Source organism: Triticum aestivum, chromosome 2B (genome assembly GCF_018294505.1).
Source record: "Triticum aestivum cultivar Chinese Spring chromosome 2B, IWGSC CS RefSeq v2.1, whole genome shotgun sequence".
In the NCBI taxonomy this organism is placed as follows: domain Eukaryota; kingdom Viridiplantae; phylum Streptophyta; class Magnoliopsida; order Poales; family Poaceae; genus Triticum; species Triticum aestivum.
In genome coordinates this window covers 802982542-803002491 of record NC_057798.1, presented here as the reverse complement: position 1 = coordinate 803002491, position 19950 = coordinate 802982542, and the positions used below count along the sequence as shown (strand labels likewise).

The 19950-nt window shown below is 42.8% G+C and overlaps 1 protein-coding gene across 1 annotated transcript; it reads right to left on the bottom strand.

Annotated features, from left to right (window-relative positions):
* Nucleotides 1-16840: 16840 nt before the first annotated feature.
* Nucleotides 16841-18335, bottom strand: LOC123042901 (peroxidase 12). Its single transcript, XM_044465261.1, has 2 exons — nt 18002-18335; nt 16841-17876 (listed from the first exon to the last, which is right to left on the bottom strand). Exons 1-2 carry the CDS (start codon nt 18230-18232, stop codon nt 17064-17066), a joined length of 1044 nt encoding a protein of 347 aa, XP_044321196.1. The 5' UTR covers nt 18233-18335; the 3' UTR covers nt 16841-17063.
* Nucleotides 18336-19950: the final 1615 nt, after the last annotated feature.

Below are 19950 nucleotides of genomic sequence, written 5' to 3'. Positions count from 1 at the left end.
AATGGTAAGGAAACTTTTGAGGGGCTCTTCTAGCCAAGGCTCTCAGGAAAAATAAGCTAAAGAGAAGGAAAAAGCCAAGTATAATCTTCCTCGCTTAGCAGAAGTACGGTCGTGTGAATGGCCATGTGATAATTTCTTGAAAGAAGCTGGAATTCATGAAGATTTTTATTCCTTGATCAAGAATGCAGACCTCATCGATTTCCTCCACGACCGGATCGATCAGTATCTCTTACTCAGCAACACTTTCGTGCAATTTTTTTATTATTATCCTAAGAAGTCACCGCCTTCAGTATCATTTCATTTATATGATGAAGAGAAATGTCTTTACATGATTTTTGCACGGTATGTAGGATACCCTTTGAGGAACCCGATCGTAAAGATGTGGATGGCTTTGTTAACACTATCGCTGTAGAGGATTCAAAGAAGGGTTCCGATGCAAAAATCTCTAGCATACACTTTCCTGTTTTACGCTACTTTGCCATATTTGCTAGTAGATGCTTGATTGGTCGTGGAAATAGTGGAAACTTTCATGTTCCTGATATTATCATTCTTCAACATGCCTTGTTTGGAGACAATAGTTTTAGTATGGGTGCCGTCATTGCTAAACGGCTAAGCCTGAATCGTACAAAAGGCCCCATATTTGGAGGTATCTATGCTTCACGTCTTGCTACACATTTTAAGTTACCCATTAGGCACCATGAGAAAGAGGAGACAAAATTGCCTCCTTATATTTTAGATTACAAGATCATGGTAGCACACGCGTTTATTGTTGACAACAAAGAGAAGATGCTCTTGTATAACCTTAGATTTAATAAGAAACACAGTGAGACTATTATTTTTCCTGCGCCTCTGTTGTTTGATTTGATTGCAGATAATTTTCTTGTTACACCAGAGGCGGTGTACGCTCATCGAGGCCAAGCATCCACTCCAGAATCTGAACCTGAGTCGAAACCTGCACTGGACCCTTATCGTGCATCATCTTTCCAGTGGGATCGGGAGATGGCCAGCCAGTGGTATCCTGATTACACCTCCCAGTACACCGGGGAGAGTAGCAGCGGTCCTTGGTACTAGACCAACTTAGGCCAAAAGCCTAAGCTTGGGGGAGTACGTATTTCTCACCGACTTTACATTCATGTTCACACACTAGTCGTCGGTGCTCATACTCTTTCATTGTATTATCCATGTTAGTTTAAATTTATTTTTCTAGTTTTCTTCTTGTGTGTTTGATAAACCTTAATAAAAACCAAAAAAAATAGTTAGTTTATTTTCTATGTTTGTAGTAGAATTAAAGTGAAAACCCAAAAAGATTTCTGGTTCTTCTTCTTACTTGTTGGGAGCTTTCCCGTGTAAATAGATTTATTTTCTTTTCTTTCCTTTGGGGGTAGAGAGTAGAAGACAAAATTGAAAATGTTTAGTGGCTCTCATATGCATGATTGTTTATTTAACTTAGAGCCCATATTACTTTGTCTTCTCTCTTGAGTTGAATGCTTGCAGATTCTAGCTTAGTCCAATGCACGTGCACTATTATTATTATACACATCGTTCGGTCGTGCAAGTGAAAGGCAATAATGACGATATATGATGGACTGATTGAGCTGGAGGAAAGATGGTGTGAACTCGACCTCTCTTGTTTTTGTAAATATGAAGAGTTCATCTTTCCTGATTCAGCTTATTACGAAGTAAACATATTTGCAATGACATTTAGAGATTATAGTTGCTTGTGCCATGCTTTATTAGCTATGAGTTATAATGGTTTACCTTGCGTGCCAACATGCTATTAGAATGATTATGATGTTGTATGATGGGATGGTATCCTCCTTTGAATGAATTGAGTGACTCCACTTGGCACATGTTCACGCATGTAGTTGAAACAAATCAACATAGCCTTCATGATATTTATGTTCATGGTAGATTATATCCTACTCATGTTTGTACTCAGTGTGAATTAATTTTAATGCATGTTCATGACTGTTGTCGCTCTCTCAGTTGGTCGCTTCCCAGTCTTTTGCTAGCCTTCACCCGTAATAAGCGGGAATACTGCTTGTGCATCCAAACTCCTTAAACCCCAAAGTTGTTCCATATGAGTCCACCATACCTACCTATATGCAGTATCTACCTGCCGTTCCAAGTAAATTTGTATGTGCCAAACTCCAAACCTTCAAATGAAATTCTGTTTTGTATGCTCGAGCAGGTCATGTTACAACTAGGGCTGCCTATATCATCCATGCTAGGTGGGTTATTCTCAAGAGGAGTGGACTCCGCTCCTCATTCACGAGAAAGGGCCGGTAACCGGGATGCCCAGTCCCATGATCCAAAAAGATCAAAGCAAATCAATATAATTAAACAAAACTCCCCCAGGGCTGTTGTTAGTTGGAGGCACTCATTGTTTCGAGCAAGCCATGGATTGATGCTTGTTGGTGGTTGGGGGAGTATAAACCTTTGCCATTCTTTTTGGGAACTGCCTATAATGCATGTAGTATGGAAGATACAACCATCTCATAGTTGTTGTGTTGACAACAAAAGTATGCCGCTCAAAATGTTATTCAATCTCTATTTTAAAATCAAGCTCTGGCACCTCTACAAATACCTGCTTCCCTCTGCGAAGGGCCTATCTATTTACTTTTATGTTGAGTCAACACCCTCTTATTAAAAAGCACCCGCTAGAGAGCACACCGTCACTTGCATTCATTACTATTGGTTTATATTGGGTATGACTTGACTGGATCTCTTTTACCATGAATTACAATGTTTAGTCAGTCCTTGATCTTTAAAGGTGCTCTGCATTTATGTTTTGCGGTCTTAGAAAGGGCTAGCGAGATACCATTTTGTTATATCATGTTATGATTGTTTTGAGAAAGTGTTGTCATCCGAGTTTATTATTATGGCTCGCTAGCTGATTATGCTATTGATATGAGTAATTGTGAGACCTGGGTGTTATTATGAGTATGGTTAGTTCATAATATTTGCTGAAACCTGAATGCTGGCTTTGCATGTTTACAATAACAAGAGCAAACAGAGTTTGTAAAAGTTTTTCTTTATCACTTTCAGTTTATCAACTGAATTGCTTGAGGACAAGCAAAGGTTTAAGCTTGGGGGAGTTGATACGTCTCCAACGTATCTACTTTTCCAAACACTTTTGCCCTTGTTTTGGACTCTAACTTGCATGATTTGAATGAAACTAACCCGGACTGACGCTGTTTTCAGCAGAGCTGCCATGATGTTGTTTTATTGTAGAAAACAAAAGTTCTCGGAATGTCCTGAAAATCCTCGGAGGCACTTTTTGGAAAATATAAAAAAAACTAGAGAAAGAATCAAGACCAGGGGCCCACACCCTGTCCACGAGGGTGGGGGGCACGCCCCCCTGTCTCGTGGGCCCCCTGAGGCTCCGCCGACCTCAACTCCAACTCCATATATTCCGTTTCACGGAGAAAAAAATCAGAGAGAAAGTTTCATCGCGTTTTACGATATGGAGCCGCCGCCAAGCCCTAATATCTCTCGGGAGGGCTGATCAGGAGTCCGTCCGGGGCTCCGGAGAGGGGGATTCGTCGCCGTCGTCATCATCAACCATCCTCCATCACCAATTTCATGATGCTCACCGCCGTGCGTGAGTAATTCCATCGTAGGCTTGCTGGACGGTGATGGGTTTGATGAGATTTACCATGTAATCAAGTAAGTTTTGTTAGGGTTTGATCCCTAGTGTCCACTATGTTCTGAGATTGATGTTGCTATGACTTTGCTATGCTTAATGCTTGTCACTAGGGCCCGAGTGCCATGATTTCAGATCTGAACCTATTATGTTTTCATGAATATATGTGTGTTCTTGATCCTATCTTGCAAGTCTATAGTCACCTATTATGTGTTATGATCCGACAACCCCGAAGTGACAATAATCGGGATACTTCTCGGTGATGAGCGTAGTTTGAGGAGTTCATGTATTCACTATGTGTTAATGCTTCGGTCCGGTTCTCTATTAAAAGGAGGCCTTAATATCCCTTAGTTTCCTCTAGGACCCCGCTGCCACGAGAGGGTAGGACAAAAGATGTCATGCAAGTTCTTTTCCGTAAGCACATATGACTATTTACGGAATACATGCCTACATTACATTGATGAACTTGAGCTAGTGCTGTGTCACCCTATGTTATAGCTATTACATGAGGAATCGCATCCGACATAATTATCCATCACTGATCCATTGCCTAAGAGCTTTTCACATATTGTGCTTTGATAACCCACAAGTGTAGGGGATCGCAACAGCTTTCGAGGGTGAAGTAGAACCCAAATCTATTGACTCGACACAAGGGGAGCCAAAGAATATTCTTGAGTATTAGCAGTTGAGTTGTCAATTCAACCACACCTGGATAACTTAATATCTACAACAAAGTATTTAGTAGCAAAGTAGTATGATAATAATGGTAACAGTAGCAAAAGTAAAGATAGACGTTTTTGGGTATTTGTAGTAATTGTAACTGTAGCAACAGAAAAGTAAATAAGCGAAGAACAATATATGAAAAGCTCGTAGGCAATGGATCAGTGATGGATAACTATGCCGGATGCGATTCCTCATGTAATAGCTATAACATAGGGTGACACAGAACTAGCTCCAATTCATCAATGTAATGTAGGCATGTATTCCGTAAATAGTCATACGTGCTTATGGAAAAGAACTTGCATGACATCTTTTGTCCTACCCTCCCGTGACAGCGGGGTCCTAGTGGAAACTAAGGGATATTAAGGCCTCCTTTTAATAGAGAACCGAAACACAGCATTAACACATAGTGAATACATGAACTCCTCAAACTACGGTCATCACCGAGAAGTATCCCGATTATTGTCACTTCGGGGTTGTCGGATCATAACACATAATAGGTGACTATAGACTTGCAAGATAGGATCAAGAACACACATATATTCATGAAAACATAATAGGTTCAGACATGAAATCATGGCACTCGGGCCCTAGTGACAAGAATTAAGCATAGCAAAGTCATAGCAACATCAATCTCAGAACATAGTGGATACTAGGGATCAAACCCTAACAAAACTAACTTGATTACATGGTAAATCTCATCCAACCCATCACCGTCCAGCAAGCCTACGATGGAATTACTCACGCACGGCGGTGAGCATCATGAAATTGGTGATGGAGGATGGTTGATGATGACAACAGCGATGAATCCCCCTCTTCGGAGCCCCGAACGGACTCCAGATCAGCCCTCCCGAGAGAGATTAGGGCTTGGCGGCGGCTCCGTGTCGTAAAACGCGATGAAACTTTCTCTCTGATTTTTTTCTCCCCGAGACGGAATATATGGAGTTGGAGTTGAGGTCGATGGAGGTCCAGGAGGCCCACGAGATAGGGGGTGCACCCTACAGGGGGGCCCTATCTCGTGGACAGGCCCTCGCCCCCCTGGTGTATTTCTTTCGCCCAGAAATTCTTATTAATTCCAAAAAGTGCCTCCGAGGATTTTCAGGACATTCCGAGAACTTTTCTTTTCTACACATAAAACGACATCATGGCAGTTCTGCTGAAAACAGTGTCAGTCCGGGTTAGTTTCGTTCAAATCATGCAAGTTAGAGTCCAAAACAAGGGCAAAAGTGTTTGGAAAAGTAGATGCATTGGAGACGTATCAACTCCCCCAAGCTTAAACCTTTACTTGTCCTCAAGCAATTCAGTTGATAAACTGAAAGTGATAAAGAAAAACTTTTACAAACTTTGTTTGCTCTTGTTGTTGTAAACATGAAAAGCCAGCATTCAAGTTTCAGCAAATATTATGAACTAACCATACTAACAATAACACCTACGTCTCACAATTACTAATATCAATAGCATAATCAGCTAGCGAGCCATAATAATAAAACTCGGATGACAACACTTTCTCAAAATAATTATAAAATGATATAACAAAATGGTATCTCGCTAGCCCTTTCTGAGACCGCAAAACATAAATGCAGAGCACCTTTAAAGATCAAGGACTGACTAAACATTGTAATTCATGGTAAAAGAGATCCAGTCAAGTCATACCCAATATAAACCAATAGTAATGAATGCAAATGACAGTGTGCTCTCCAGCGGGTGCCTTTTAATAAGAAGGGTGATGACTCAACATAAAAGTAAATAGATAGGCCCTTCATAGAGGGAAGCATGGATTTGTAGAGGTGCCAGAGCTCGATTTTAAAATAGAGATTGAATAACATTTTGAGTGGCATACTTTCACTGTCAACGCAACAACTATGAGATGGCTGTATCTTCCATACTACATGCATTATAGGCAGTTCCCAAACAGAATGGTAAAGGTTTATACACCCCCAACCACCAACAAGAATCAATCCATGGCTTGCTCGAAACAACGAGTGCCTCCAACTAACTACAGCCCTGGGGGAATTTTGTTTAATTATTTTGATTTGCTTTGATCTTTTTGGATCATGGGACTGGGCATCCCGGTTACCGGCCCTTTCTCGTGAGTGAGGAGCGGAGTCCACTCCTCGTGAGAATAACCCACCTAGCATGGAAGATATAGGCAGCCCTAGTTGTAACATGAGCTGCTCGAGCATACAAACCGAATTTCATTTGAAGGTTTGGAGTTTGGCACATACAAATTTACTTGGAACGGCAGGTAAATACCGCATATAGGAAGATATAGTGGACTCATATGGAATAACTTTGGGGTTTAAGGAGTTTGGATGCACAAGCAGTATTCTCGCTTAGTACAGGTGAAGGCTAGCAAAAGACTGGGAAGCGACCAACTGAGAGAGCGACAACAGTCATGAACATGCATTAAAATTCATTTACACCGAGTACAAGCATGGGTAGGATATAATCTACCATGAACATAAATATCGTGAAGGCTATGTTGATTTGTTTCAACTACATGTGTGAACATGTGCCAAGTCGAGTCACTCAATTCATTTAAAGGAGGATACCATCCCGTCATACCACATCATAATGATTCTAATAGCATGTTGGCACGCAAGGTAAACCATTATAACTTATAGCTAATCAAGCATGACACAAGTAACTATAATCTCTAAATGTCATTGCAAATATGTTTACTTCATAATAGCTGACTCAGAAACGATGAACTCATCATATTTACACAAACAAGAGAGGTCGAGTTCATACCAGCTTTTCTCATCCCAATAAGTCCATCATATATCATCATTATTACCTTTCACTTGCACAACCGAACGATGTGTATAATAATAAGAGTGCACGTGCATTAGACTAAGCTAGAATCTGCAAGCATTCAACTCAAAAGAGAAGACAAGATAATATGGGCTCTAAGTTAAATAAACAATCATGCATACGAGAGCCACTAAACATTTTCAATATGGTCTTCTCGGCCCCCAAAGGAAAGAAAATAAAATAAAACTATTTACACGGGAAAGCTCCCAACAAGAAAGAAGATGAACTAGAAATCTTTTTGGGTTTTCATTTAATTCTACTACAAGGATGGAAATTAAACTAACTAATTTTTTGTGGTTTTTCTTCTTAAGATTTATCAAACACACAAGAAGAAAGCTAGAAAAAGGAATTTAAACTAGTATGGATAATACAATGAAAGAGTATGAGCACCGACAACTAGTATAGTGTGAACATGAATGTAAAGTCGGTGAGAAATACGTACTCCCCCAAGCTTAGGCTTTTGGCCTAAGTTGGTCTAGAACCAAGGACCGCCGCTACTCTCCCCAGTGTACTGGGAGGTGTAATCAGGATACCACTGGTTGGTCATCTCCGGGTCCCGCTGGACAGCTGATGCACGATAAGGGTCCAGTTCAGGTTCCGGCTCAGGTTCAGGTTCTGGAGTAAAAGCTTGGGCTCGATGGTTGTTCACCGCTTCCGGTGTGATGAGAAAATTTTCTGCAAGCAAATCAAACAACAGAGGTGCAGGCAAAATAATAATCTCAAAGTGTTTCTTATTGAATCTAAGTTTATACAAGAGCATCCTATCTTTGTTGTCAACAATAAACTTGTGTGCTACCATGCTCTTGTAATCTAAAATGTGAGAAGGCAATGTTGTCTCCTCTTCCTCAGGGTGCCTAATGGGTATCTGAACATGTCTAGCAAGACGTGCAACATAGATACCTCCAAATATGGGGCCTTTTGTACGATTCAGGGCTAGCCATTTAGCAACGACGACACCCATACTAAAAGTATTGTCTCCAAGCAAGGCATGTTGAAGAATGATAATATCAGGAACGCTCAAGTTTCCACTATTTCCACGACCAATCAAGCATCTACTAGCAAATATGGCAAAGTAGCGTAAAACAGGAAAGTGTATGCTAGAGACTTTTGCCTCAAAGCCCTTCTTTGGCTCCTCTACAGCGATAGTACTAACAAAGCCATCCACATCTTTACGATGGGGTTCCTCTAATTCTCCCTCATAAGGTATCCTACATACCACGCAAAAATTACATAAAGATATTTCTCTGAATTCATCATATAAATGAAATGATACTGCAGGCGGTGCCTTCTTAGGATAATAATAAAAGTTTTGCATGAAAGTATTTGTGAGTAAGAGATACTGATCGATCCGGTCGTTGATGAAACCGGTGAGGCCTGCAGTCTCGATTAAAGCATAAAAGTCTTCATGAATTCCAGCTTCTTTCAAGAAATCCTCGCATGGCCATTCACACGACCGTACTTCCGCTAAGCGAGGAAGATTATACTTGGCTTTTTCCTTCTCTTTGGCTTGTTTTTCCCGAGAGCTTTGGCTAGAAGAGCCCCTCAAAAACTTCCTTAACATTTTCTTAAAATTTCTGAAATTTTAGTAACTTCAAAATAAAAGTGAATGAAACTGAACAAGATTGGTAGAAACTACTCCTACAAGTGCCTAGAGCCTATATCATGCATTGGAATTGCTTGGGACCTCAAAAATTTAACATGCAAGCTCAAGAACATGGTCACCTATGCAGCAAAAATTTGCAATGAATAAAGCACTAGAACAAAAACTATTTGGACCAATGGAGGAGTCACATACCAAGCAACAATCTCCCAAAGCAGTTTTGTGAATGGAGCTTTGAGCAAGGAGATCGAAAATCGCAGCAAAACGAGCTAGAACTCGTGCTTGAGCTGGATGGGGATTTTTTTGGGTGGAAGATGAACTGTGTGGGTGCTGTCATAAGTGGAGGGGGCCCACCAGGGGCCCACGAGACAGGGGGCGCACCCTATAGGGGGGGGGCCTCCACTCTCGTGGCCTAGTGCTTGACCCTCCTGCAGTGATTTCTGTGCCTAAAATCCTCAAATATTCCAGAAAAAATCATACTAAATTTGCAGGGCATTTGGAGCACTTTTATTTTCGGACTATTTTTTAATGCACGGATAATTCAGAAAACAGAAGGATACTACTATTTTTGCTTTATTTAATCTAAATAACAGAAAGTAAAAAGAGGGTACAGAAGGTTGTGCCTTCTAGTTTAATCCATCTCGTGATCGTCAAAATGAATCCACTAACAAGGTTGATCAAGTCTTGTTAACAAACTCATTCCGAATAGCACGGAACTGGCGAAATTTCGAATGACACTAAGTTACCTCAACGGGGATATGAAAATCCCCAACAATAAGAATATCATACTTTTTCTTGACAGCAGGGAGAGGAAATTCAAAACCTCCAAAAATAATAGTTGGAACTTTTTCAATAGAATTGATGCTATGAATTTGAGATTGTTTCCTCGGAAAGTGTACCGTATGCTCATTACCATTAACATGAAAAGTGACATTGCCTTTGTTGCAATCAATAATAGCCCCTGTAGTATTAAGAAAAGGTCTACCAAGGATAATATACATACTATCGTCCTCGGGAATATCAAGAATAACAAAGTCCGTTAAGATAGTGACATTTGCAACCACAACAGGCACATCCCCACAAATACCGACAGGTATAGCAGTTGATTTATCAGTGATTTGCAAAGATATTTCAGTATGTGTCAACTTATTCAATTCAAGTCTATGATATAAAGAGAGAGGCATAACACTAACACCGGCTCCAAGATCACATAAAGCAGTTCTAACGTAATTTCTTTTAATAGAGCATGGTATAGTTGGTACCCCCGGATCTCCAAGTTTCTTTGGTATTCCACCCTTAAAAGTGTAATTAGCAAGCATGGTGGAAATTTCAGCTTCCGGTATCTTTCTTTTGTTTGTAATGATATCCTTCATATACTTAGCATAAGGATTTACTTTGAGCATATCAGTTAAATGCATACGTAAGAAAATAGGTCTAATCATTTCAGCAAAGTGCTCAAAATCCTCATCATCCTTTGACTTGGATGGTTTAGGAGGAAAGGGCATGGGTTTCTGAACCCATGGTTCTCTTTCTTTACTGTGCTTCCTAGCAACAAAATCTCTCTTATCATAACGTTGATTCTTTGATTATGGGTTATCAAGATCAACAGCAGGTTCAATCTCTACATCATTGTTTTTGCTAGGTTGAGCATCAACATGGACATTATCATTAATATTACCACTAGGGTTCATCACCTGATTGAGTTTCAGCATCAGAAATAGAAATATCATTGGGATTCTCAGGTGTGTCTACAGTGGGTTCACTAGAAACATGCAAAGTCCTATCATTTTTATTTTTCTTATTTTGAGAAGAACTAGGTGCCTCTAAATTATTTCTTTGAGAATCTTGCTCGATTCTCTTAGGGTGGCCTTCAGGATACAAAGGTTCTTGAGTCATTCTACCAGTTCTAGTAGCCACTCTAATAGCAAAGTCATTTTTATTATTTAATTCCTCAAGCAAATCATTTTGAGCTTTGACCACTTGCTTAGCTTGAGTAGCAACCATAGAAGCATATTTGCTAACGAGGTGAAGTTCATCTTTAACTCTAGCCAGATTATCACTTACACGTCCTATCTCGAAAGCATTATTCTTTAACTTTCTACCAACATAAGCATTAAAAGTTTCTTGTCTAGCCATAAAGTCATCAAATTCATCTAAGCATGGGCTATGAAATTTAGTAGAGGGGATTTCAACTTTATCATATCTATAGAGGGAATTTACCTTTACTACCTGTGTCAGGTTATCAAGACAATATGGTTCTTCAACAGGTGGTATATTAAGACCATGTATTTCTTCAATAGGTGGTAAATCCTTAACATCTTCAGCTTTAATACCTTCTTCTTTCATTGATTTCTTTGCCTCTTGCATACCGTCAGGACTGAGAAATAAAACACCTCTCTTCTTCGGAGTGGGTTTAGGAACAGGCTCAGGAATTGGCTCAATTGGTTCAGGAATTGGCTTAGGAAGAGTCCAATTATTTTCATTAGTCAACATATTATTCAATAATACTTCAGCTTCGACGACTGTTCTTTCCCTAAAAACACAACCATCACAACTATCCAAGTAGTCCTTGGAAGCATCTGTTAGTCCATTATAAAAGATATCAAGTATTTCATTTTTCTTAAGAGGATGATCAGGCAAAGCATTAAGTAACCGGAGGAGCCTCCCCCCAAGCTTGTGGGAGACTCTCTTCTTTGATTTGCACAAAATTATATATTTCCCGCAAGGAAACTTGTTTCTTATGAGCAGGGAAATATTTAGTAGAGAAGTAATAAATCATATCCTGGGGACTACACACACAACCAGGAGCAAGAGAATTATACCAAGTCTTAGCATCACCCTTTAATGAGAACGGAAATATCTTAAGGGTATAAAAATAGCGAGACTTCTCATCATTAGTAAACAGGGTAGCTATATCATTCAACTTGGTAAGATGTGCCACAACAATTTCAGATTCAAGGCCATAAAAAGGATCAGATTCAACTAAAGTAATAATTTCAGGATCAACAGAGAATTCATAATCCTTATCAGTCACACAGATAGGTGAAGTAGCAAAAGTAGGGTCGGGTTTCATTCTAGCATTAAGAGACTGCTGCTTCCACTTAGCTAATAATTTCTTAAGATCATATCTATCATTGCAAGCAAATATTTCCCTAGCATTTTCTTCATTCATAACATAACCCTTAGGAACAACAGGCAATACATAATCATTGGGAGAACCTTCATCATCACTATCATCAATAATAGCATGTTCAATATTTTCATTCCCCCTAACTCTAGCAAGTTGCTCATCAAGAAATTCACCTAATGGCAATGTAGTATCACGCACGGAAGTAGTTTCATCATGCATAGCAGAAGTGGCATCATCAATAACATGCGACATATCAGAATTCATAGCAGTAGCAGGTTTAGGTGTCGCAATCCTACTAATAATGGAAGGAGAATCTAGTGCAGAGCTAGATGGCAGTTCCTTACCTCCCCTCGTAGTTGAGGGCAAAATCTTGGTTTTAGCGTCTTTCAAGTTCTTCATAGTGATTAACAGATATAAGTCCCAAGTGACTCAGAGAATAGAGCTATGCTCCCCGGCAACGGCGCCAGAAATTAGTCTTGATAACCCACAAGTGTAGGGGATCACAACAGCTTTCGAGGGTGAAGTACAACCCAAATTTATTGATTCGATACAAGGGGAGCCAAAGAATATTCTTGAGTATTAGCAGTTGAGTTGTCAATTCAACCACACCTGGATAACTTAATATCTGCAGCAAAGTATTTAGTAGCAAAGTAGTATGATAATAATGGTAACAGTAGCAAAAGTAAAGATAGATGTTTTTGGGTTTTTTGTAGTAATTGTAACAGTAGCAATGGAAAAGTAAATAAGTGAAGAACAATATATGAAAATCTCGTAGGCAATGGATCAGTGATGGATAATTATGCCTGATGCGATTCCTCATGTAATAGCTATAACATAGGGTGACACAGAACTAGCTCCAATTCATCAATGTAATGTAGGCATGTATTCCGTAAATAGTCATACGTGCTTATGGAAAAGAACTTGCGTGACATCTTTTGCCCTACCCTCCCGTGGCAGCGGGGTCCTAGTGGAAACTAAGGGATATTAAGGCCTCCTTTTAATAGAGAACCGGAACAAAGCATTAGCACATAGTGAATACATGAACTCCTCAAACTACGGTCATCACCGAGAAGTATCCCGATTATTGTCACTTCGGGGTTGTCGGATCATAACACATAATAGGTGACTATAGACTTGCAAGATAGGATCAAGAACACACATATATTCATGAAAACATAATAGGTTCAGATCTGAAATCATGGCACTCAGGCCCTAGTGACAAGCATTAAGCATAGCAAAGTCATAGCAACATCAATCTCAGAACATAGTGGATACTAGGGATCAAACCCTAACAAAACTAACTTGATTACATGGTAAATCTCATCCAACCCATCACCGTCCAGCAAGCCTACGATGGAATTACTCATGCACGGCGGTGAGCATCATGAAATTGGTGATGGAGGATGGTTAATGATGATGACGACGATGAATCCCCCTCTCCGGAGCCCTGAACGGACTCTAGATCAGCCCTCCCGAGAGAGATTAGGGCTTGGCGGCGGCTCCGTGTCGTAAAACGCGATGAAACTTTCTCTCTGATTTTTTTCTCCCCGAGACAGAATATATGGAGTTGGAGTTGAGGTCGGTGGAGGTCCAGGGGGCCCACGAGATAGGGGGCGCGCCCTACAGGGGGGGCGCCCCCCGTCTCGTGGACAGGCCCTGGGCCCCATGGTGTATTTCTTTTGCCCAGCAATTCTTATTAATTCCAAAAAGTGCCTCCGTGGATTTTCAGGATATTCTGAGAACTTTTCTTTTCTACACATAAAACAACATCATGGTAGTTCTGCTGAAAACAGCGTCAGTCCGGGTTAGTTTCGTTCAAATCATGCAAGTTAGAGTCCAAAACAAGAGCAAAAGTGTTTGGAAAAGTAGATACGTTGGAGACGTATCATGCTTCGCTTATTTACTTTTCCGTTGCTACTGTTACAATCACTACAAAACCCAAAAACATTACTTTTGATACCGTTACCTTTATTACCATATTACTTTGCTACTAAATACTTTGCTGCAGATACTAAGTTATCCAGGTGTGGTTGAATTGACAACTCAACTTCTAATACTCAAGAATATTCTTTGTCTCCCCTTGTGTCGAATCAATAAATTTGGGTTGAATACTTTACCCTCGAAAGCTGTTGCGATCCCCTACACTTGTGAGTTATCAAGCTTGCACGCATTTTTTTGGATCCGTCATTTTTTTTGAGTTTTTCGTAGTTACGGATCTCCAAGAAAATCCTAAAATGGCAAGCAAGTTAGATTTCTGCATCTAGAAAAAGACCCCCTCGAAACTGAGACCCAATCTTGAGGGAAGCTCTCTTCCTCTCCACTATGGCCACCAAAAACCATAGGGGGATACATCCCTCCTTCCAGGGAGAAGGCCAAGGAAGAAGAAGAAGAAGATGGCGGGCCCTTCCCCCTCTTCCACGCTGGTGCTAGAACCCGCGAGTGTAGGGGATCTACTGTAGCTCTTTTCAATAAGTAAGAGTATAGAACCCAATGAGAATCAGAAGGATTTGGACAATTGGTCAATATAAATCAACAATGAGTCACTTTAAAAGCTGCAAAGAGTGTTTGATGGTCTATTTGATCATAAGAACAATTGCAAGAACATACATAACAAAAGATCAATGGTGCAACAAATGGCTCAATTCTTAATTGTGCTAAGGACAAGCTGACACTTATAAGGGTCAGATCGCTCTCAAGGACACACGAGAATTTCAGCAAGTTGTTTTCATGAAGTTCCATTGAGTTTAACTTTCATAGCTTTGACAATTGTTGTGTGGTGGAACCAATGGTAATGAACTATTCTTACATGAACAAGATACATACTTAAGATTTAACTCTTAACGCAAGTATCCGTAACTATACAAGAGTAATTAAGATAACATCTAACTACAACATTAAATTCAAGGGTTACAAGTTCAAGCCCTTCTGCAATAGTTCATGAACTTAGGGTATGAAAATTTCTGTCACACCAACCATCCATCATAGAAAAACTAACCATGGAATGCTCTCCTCTACGCCCATCAAGGTGAAGTGATACGCGGTCGACATTCGCTCATCACCACTAAAGAATCGCACCAAAACAAAATATCAAACGTTGAACTTTATTCAATTTCACATGATTACTAGCAACAAGGTTTCGCCCATTCCTCAAGAATGTAATGGACTACTCACAAGACATCACATGAATCATGATCAATGGGGGTATTGATATAATAAACAATTTGAACATAAGAATCTTTCATCAATTGAACCTCTAAGCATCAACTATAAGCAGTAATCAACACCAGAGAGTAATCTCAACAATAAATCCAAGGTAATAGTTCATAGACTAAAAAGTAGAGGGAGATGAAGGTGATGATGGAGATAGTGCTGATGTAAATGGTGATGGAGATGATGATCTCAATGACTACCAAAGTGTCGGTGATGACAATGGCTTCAAATTCTTCCACCCAGAGGGATAGAGTTCCAACAGATCAACCTACCGAAGATGAAAAGTGATCCGTTTTGTTCCGCCTCACAGATGGCAACGAGAAAATCCCGTAAAAAAAATCAAAATGGTGTTTTAAGGCAATATAGGACCATTGGTACTGGAGAGCAGTTGTGTGGAGGCCTATGGGTAACATGTAAACATGTTTGCGATGTCAAGGTAGGATGAATCACCCAGTCATACAATAGGTGTTGTCTCCAAGAACTCCGCCCTGCAAGCCCCATCGCAACAGAATCATTTCTTGTTTCCTAGCCGGTCTCTTTCCTAGTAAATTCTTAAGACGCCTGCCGCATTCTTCTTGATGCATAAATCTCCTGCGGCTCTTCGTGTAGATAGGCCATTTGATGTACCATGAGATGGCTCAGGAAGGTACTCACCCGTAGTAATAAGGAAGAGGAAAGTGATCGGTGGAATGATTAGAGTGCCGGTGGAGCACCGCCAAGGCCAGGAATAGGTCACGTCTCGCGTGTGTGCGGGCTGGTGCCGGCATAACTAATTAATTACCAAACAAATTTGAGGATAATTAAGAACCCCTTAACAGGAGATGTTTGCAAGGAGGGGCGTGGCATTTTGCGAACGATTTTGCTTGCATTTTTAGTTGTGATGGGTGGCACTTTTTTCAGAGCGATATGGCAGTTTCTGTCAGAGAAGGAAATTCTTCGTTCAAATCTGCCACTGTTTGTTCTGGTCTCAAAACTAAGATTGCTAGCGAAAGGGGTTCATTTGCCACCCCTTTCCCAGCGAAAGTCACCGAGCTAGCTTTTCTGTTAATTAATCTAATGATTCATGTGGATGCACAAGAATGCCCGTTTCAAAGTTTCCTAGGGGTGTATGTGTACCAAAGCACTGCTCAATAAAAAACCGTTTTAGACTACCCAGAGTGGGAGTAACATACATGGTAACATCACACATCTCTAGGCAAAACAGATGATGTGGCGAGTAATTAATGAGAAAAGAGGGACATGTAGTAACATAGCTAGTTACTGTAACATCATACACACCAAGACAAGATGAGTCTACAACCTAATAAATAAAGTGTTGCATGACACCACACATATATTACTCCCCACTATAGAGGTAGTAACATAAATTAGTAACATATGCATATTAGTAGTCTAAATTACTACCCATTGTGACTAGTCTTAGCTGTACAGTGTGGCTTGACATGAATTTGAAGGCTCTAAAATTAAGCAACCGGCCATGGATTTCGACTACTGGTTGTTAAGTAGCCTATGATAATGTACTTCCTCTCCACCGTAGTCGGCTGATATTTTCTCTATGTTGTGCTTATACTTTAAATGGCAAAAGTTTTCGTTCCATTATTTGGCTTATGATATATGTTGACCATCGCACAGTGAACACAGAACACTGCCAGTGACATGGTAGCAATAGCATACAGTGTTCTGGCAGTGACATGGCAAAATTTCTGACCTTGCAGCTTAGTGATGTTGGAAATCTAAAAGAGACTACGATGTTGCTGAAGATCTTAAACCGGTGTCCAAAAAGAACCTACCTCGATCGATCCTATGCTAGGAAGCATACGGATTGACCACTCATCTTATTGACTAGATAGCACATCACACTCACACAAACACATCTACGTACTTGACCACCGTGCGTGTGTCACATAGTTCACTCACGAACTCTAAATTACATGGAACAACTCTTACATGTCGGCGGCGATCCCCTCGTCGTTGCCGGCGGCGGCGGCCTCGATGCGTGGGGGAGTGCCGCGGACGGCGCATCTGGCCCGGATCTCGCCCTTGTCGCCCGTGAGCAGGTCCATGTTGACCATCTTGGCCATGGACTTGGCGAACTGCTCGAAGAAGGCGTCCTGGTTGAGTGAGAAGCGAATGGACATGCGCTTGGTGGTGGGGTGGTCGAAGAGGCCCTGGTCCGACTTGAACAGGCCCTGTCTCGCGATCAGGTCGAAGTAGTACTTGTTGTCGAAGATGTTCGGCGTGCGCACGTCGAGGTTCTGCTTCAGGGTGCCTTCGGGGATGTCCTTGGCGCACTTGTTCCGCAGCTCCGTGGCGAACTTGGGGTCGATGGCTGGGCTCGTGTCGAACACCGGCTTGAACCGGTCCCTGAAGGCCCCGCAGTGGGCGACCCCGAAGGTGTGCGCGCCGGAGAGGGACACCAGGTCCGCCACGTTCAGGCCGCGGTCGCCGAAGGACTTGATGAGGGTGTCCACCGGGTGGAAGGGCGCCGGCAGCAGGCCGACCTGGTCCTTGGACGCCGGGAAGAAGGAGTCGCGCCGGCCGAGGGCGACGTCGAAGCGGGGCCCGCCGGCCAGGACGAGCGACTCGCGGGTGGCGAGCACGGTGATGTCGGCGCACGAGACCGTGCGGCTACAGGCGCTGTGCACGCGCATACGGATGCGGTCGATGAGGTCCAGCGCCACTCTGCGGAGCGTCTTGTTGGGGATCTCGTCCTGCTCGGTGCCGGGGCCCTCGATGAGCACCGACGCGTCGCAGCCCTGTAACATTATTATTAGGGTAAAATATGTCATGCATTTTGATATACACTTCCACCACCCGTATAAGTCAGTATTAAACATATCTGTTTGAGCGGCAACTAATTTCACACGAAGTAAATATATACCTGCGGGAAGCAGTCGTGGAAGAGGATGCGGATGAGGGCCGGCGCCACGCCGGAGTCGTTCTTGAAGGCCTCCCCCACGTGGAACGCCACGATTTGCTGCAGGGACGGGCACGTCGTCGCGTGGAAGTCAGGGGACAGACCCCCGGCGGCAGTGGCCGCCGAGAGGGACGGCTGCGCGGCACACACCAAGGCCAGGACGACCACGGCGGCCGCTGCTGCTCTAGACGCCATTGCTAGCTGCTAGCACTGTGGCTGTTGCACCTTCGTATATATGAAGGTCGTGTGGCTTGCACAAGATACCCGCTAGCCCTCGTTATTTATAAGCCGAACGGCCAGCTACCTCCTACCTAGCTCGATGTGTGTGTGTGTGTGATCCACAGGATGGACTAGTTGAAGAGAGAGGGAGCTTCGTTACCAAAGTGGAACGACAAGGTGCATGTGCAGGTCGCATGGACCAAGGTGGCGCGCGATTGGTGCCTCAGCCCGTGTCACTTTCTCGGTTTCTATATGCATTTGCGCCTGACAGCGCTGCATATGCCAACGAGACGCATGCTATGCTATATGTGTAAGGCAAAAGGTACATCGCTCGATGGATTCAATGCATGGAGTAGTAGCGAGTAGGGACTTGTTAACTTGGCAGCGGCATGATTTACGGATCATGGCTCCGGCATCGATCCAAGCTGGATCCAAGCTGAGTCATTAGCTAAGCTTTAGAGGTGTGGTTTGTTGGGGATCGACAAAGGTGGCGTCTTATCCCTCGGAGGACGCATGCAAAGCTACGTGCTACTTGCACCCTTGCAGGACCAGGAACGTGGTGCACACTGTACCGTGCCATTACTATATTAGTAGTATACTGTTACTCCGGGCCAGTCATGCACGTGAACGCGTGCGTTCTTACCCAAAAGGTCATGGCTCTTCGATCGTCGCGCGCCCATATATCCTTCGGTAAAGTAGTGAGATGAATAAAATGAAAACTTGTTCTTCCCTCCAAGGATGGAGGATACCGAATCATTTTGAAATTTGAATCGAGACACGTACATGTTTTTGAAAGATCTAGCAAATTGCTGGCTTCAATTAGATTTAGTAGAAAGCAGCAGAAAAAACAACATGAGGAGGATCCGAAGATCAAAGGGAAAAGGAAAAGGCAGCCCTATTGGCTGCAGAACAACACTACACTTACAAGACGGAACGCCATCCGCCCATAGCAAGACAACGCAGCTTCGACACCGACGAAGAAACTACAGAGAACAAAGCAAGGTTGGCGTCACAGGAGATCGCCGAACGGACCACATGTCGCTCGTCATCGTACGCTACCGGTGCCCCGCACCGCAGCTTTGACTTCACAGGAACAAGCAGCTGAGGTAATCTCACGGACACGCCGGAGAAGAGTCGACTACCATGACCGAAGCCACGTCTCCGACATTGCTCACCACCTTCATCGTTGCCACAGAAGCCAAACCTCCCTCATTGCCGGACACGACCAAGCAGCACGAACAACATCCTCCATCTATCTCTGGTCCCCCTGGCCGGTAAGGAGCTCCTGAAACGATGCCCCAAGAGGCGCGACACACATCGCCTTCATCGTCCAATCCCAGGGATCAAGGGTTTCCTTCGAGCAACCTTGCGTGGTGGAGCGAGCAGGAATGCCTCAGCGACGCCTTCAAGAAGAAAGCGGTGCCCGTAGGCGTTGTCGTCGCCTGCCCCGGACCAAAGACTGGCAGCAAGGTCTTCACCCCGCGTTGTACCTCCAACTACCAACCCGAGCCAGGCTACCACCGCAGACACACGCCCGACAGCCACCGGCCCCACGCGCCCAATGTCTGCCGCAACCACCAGATCTGGACACTGGGGCCCAAGTTACCATCACTGCCGCTGGTCCGTGCCGGATAACCAACAGCCCCTTGCGCCCGACGGTCATCGTAGCCACCTCGCAGAACAGGACGCGGGGG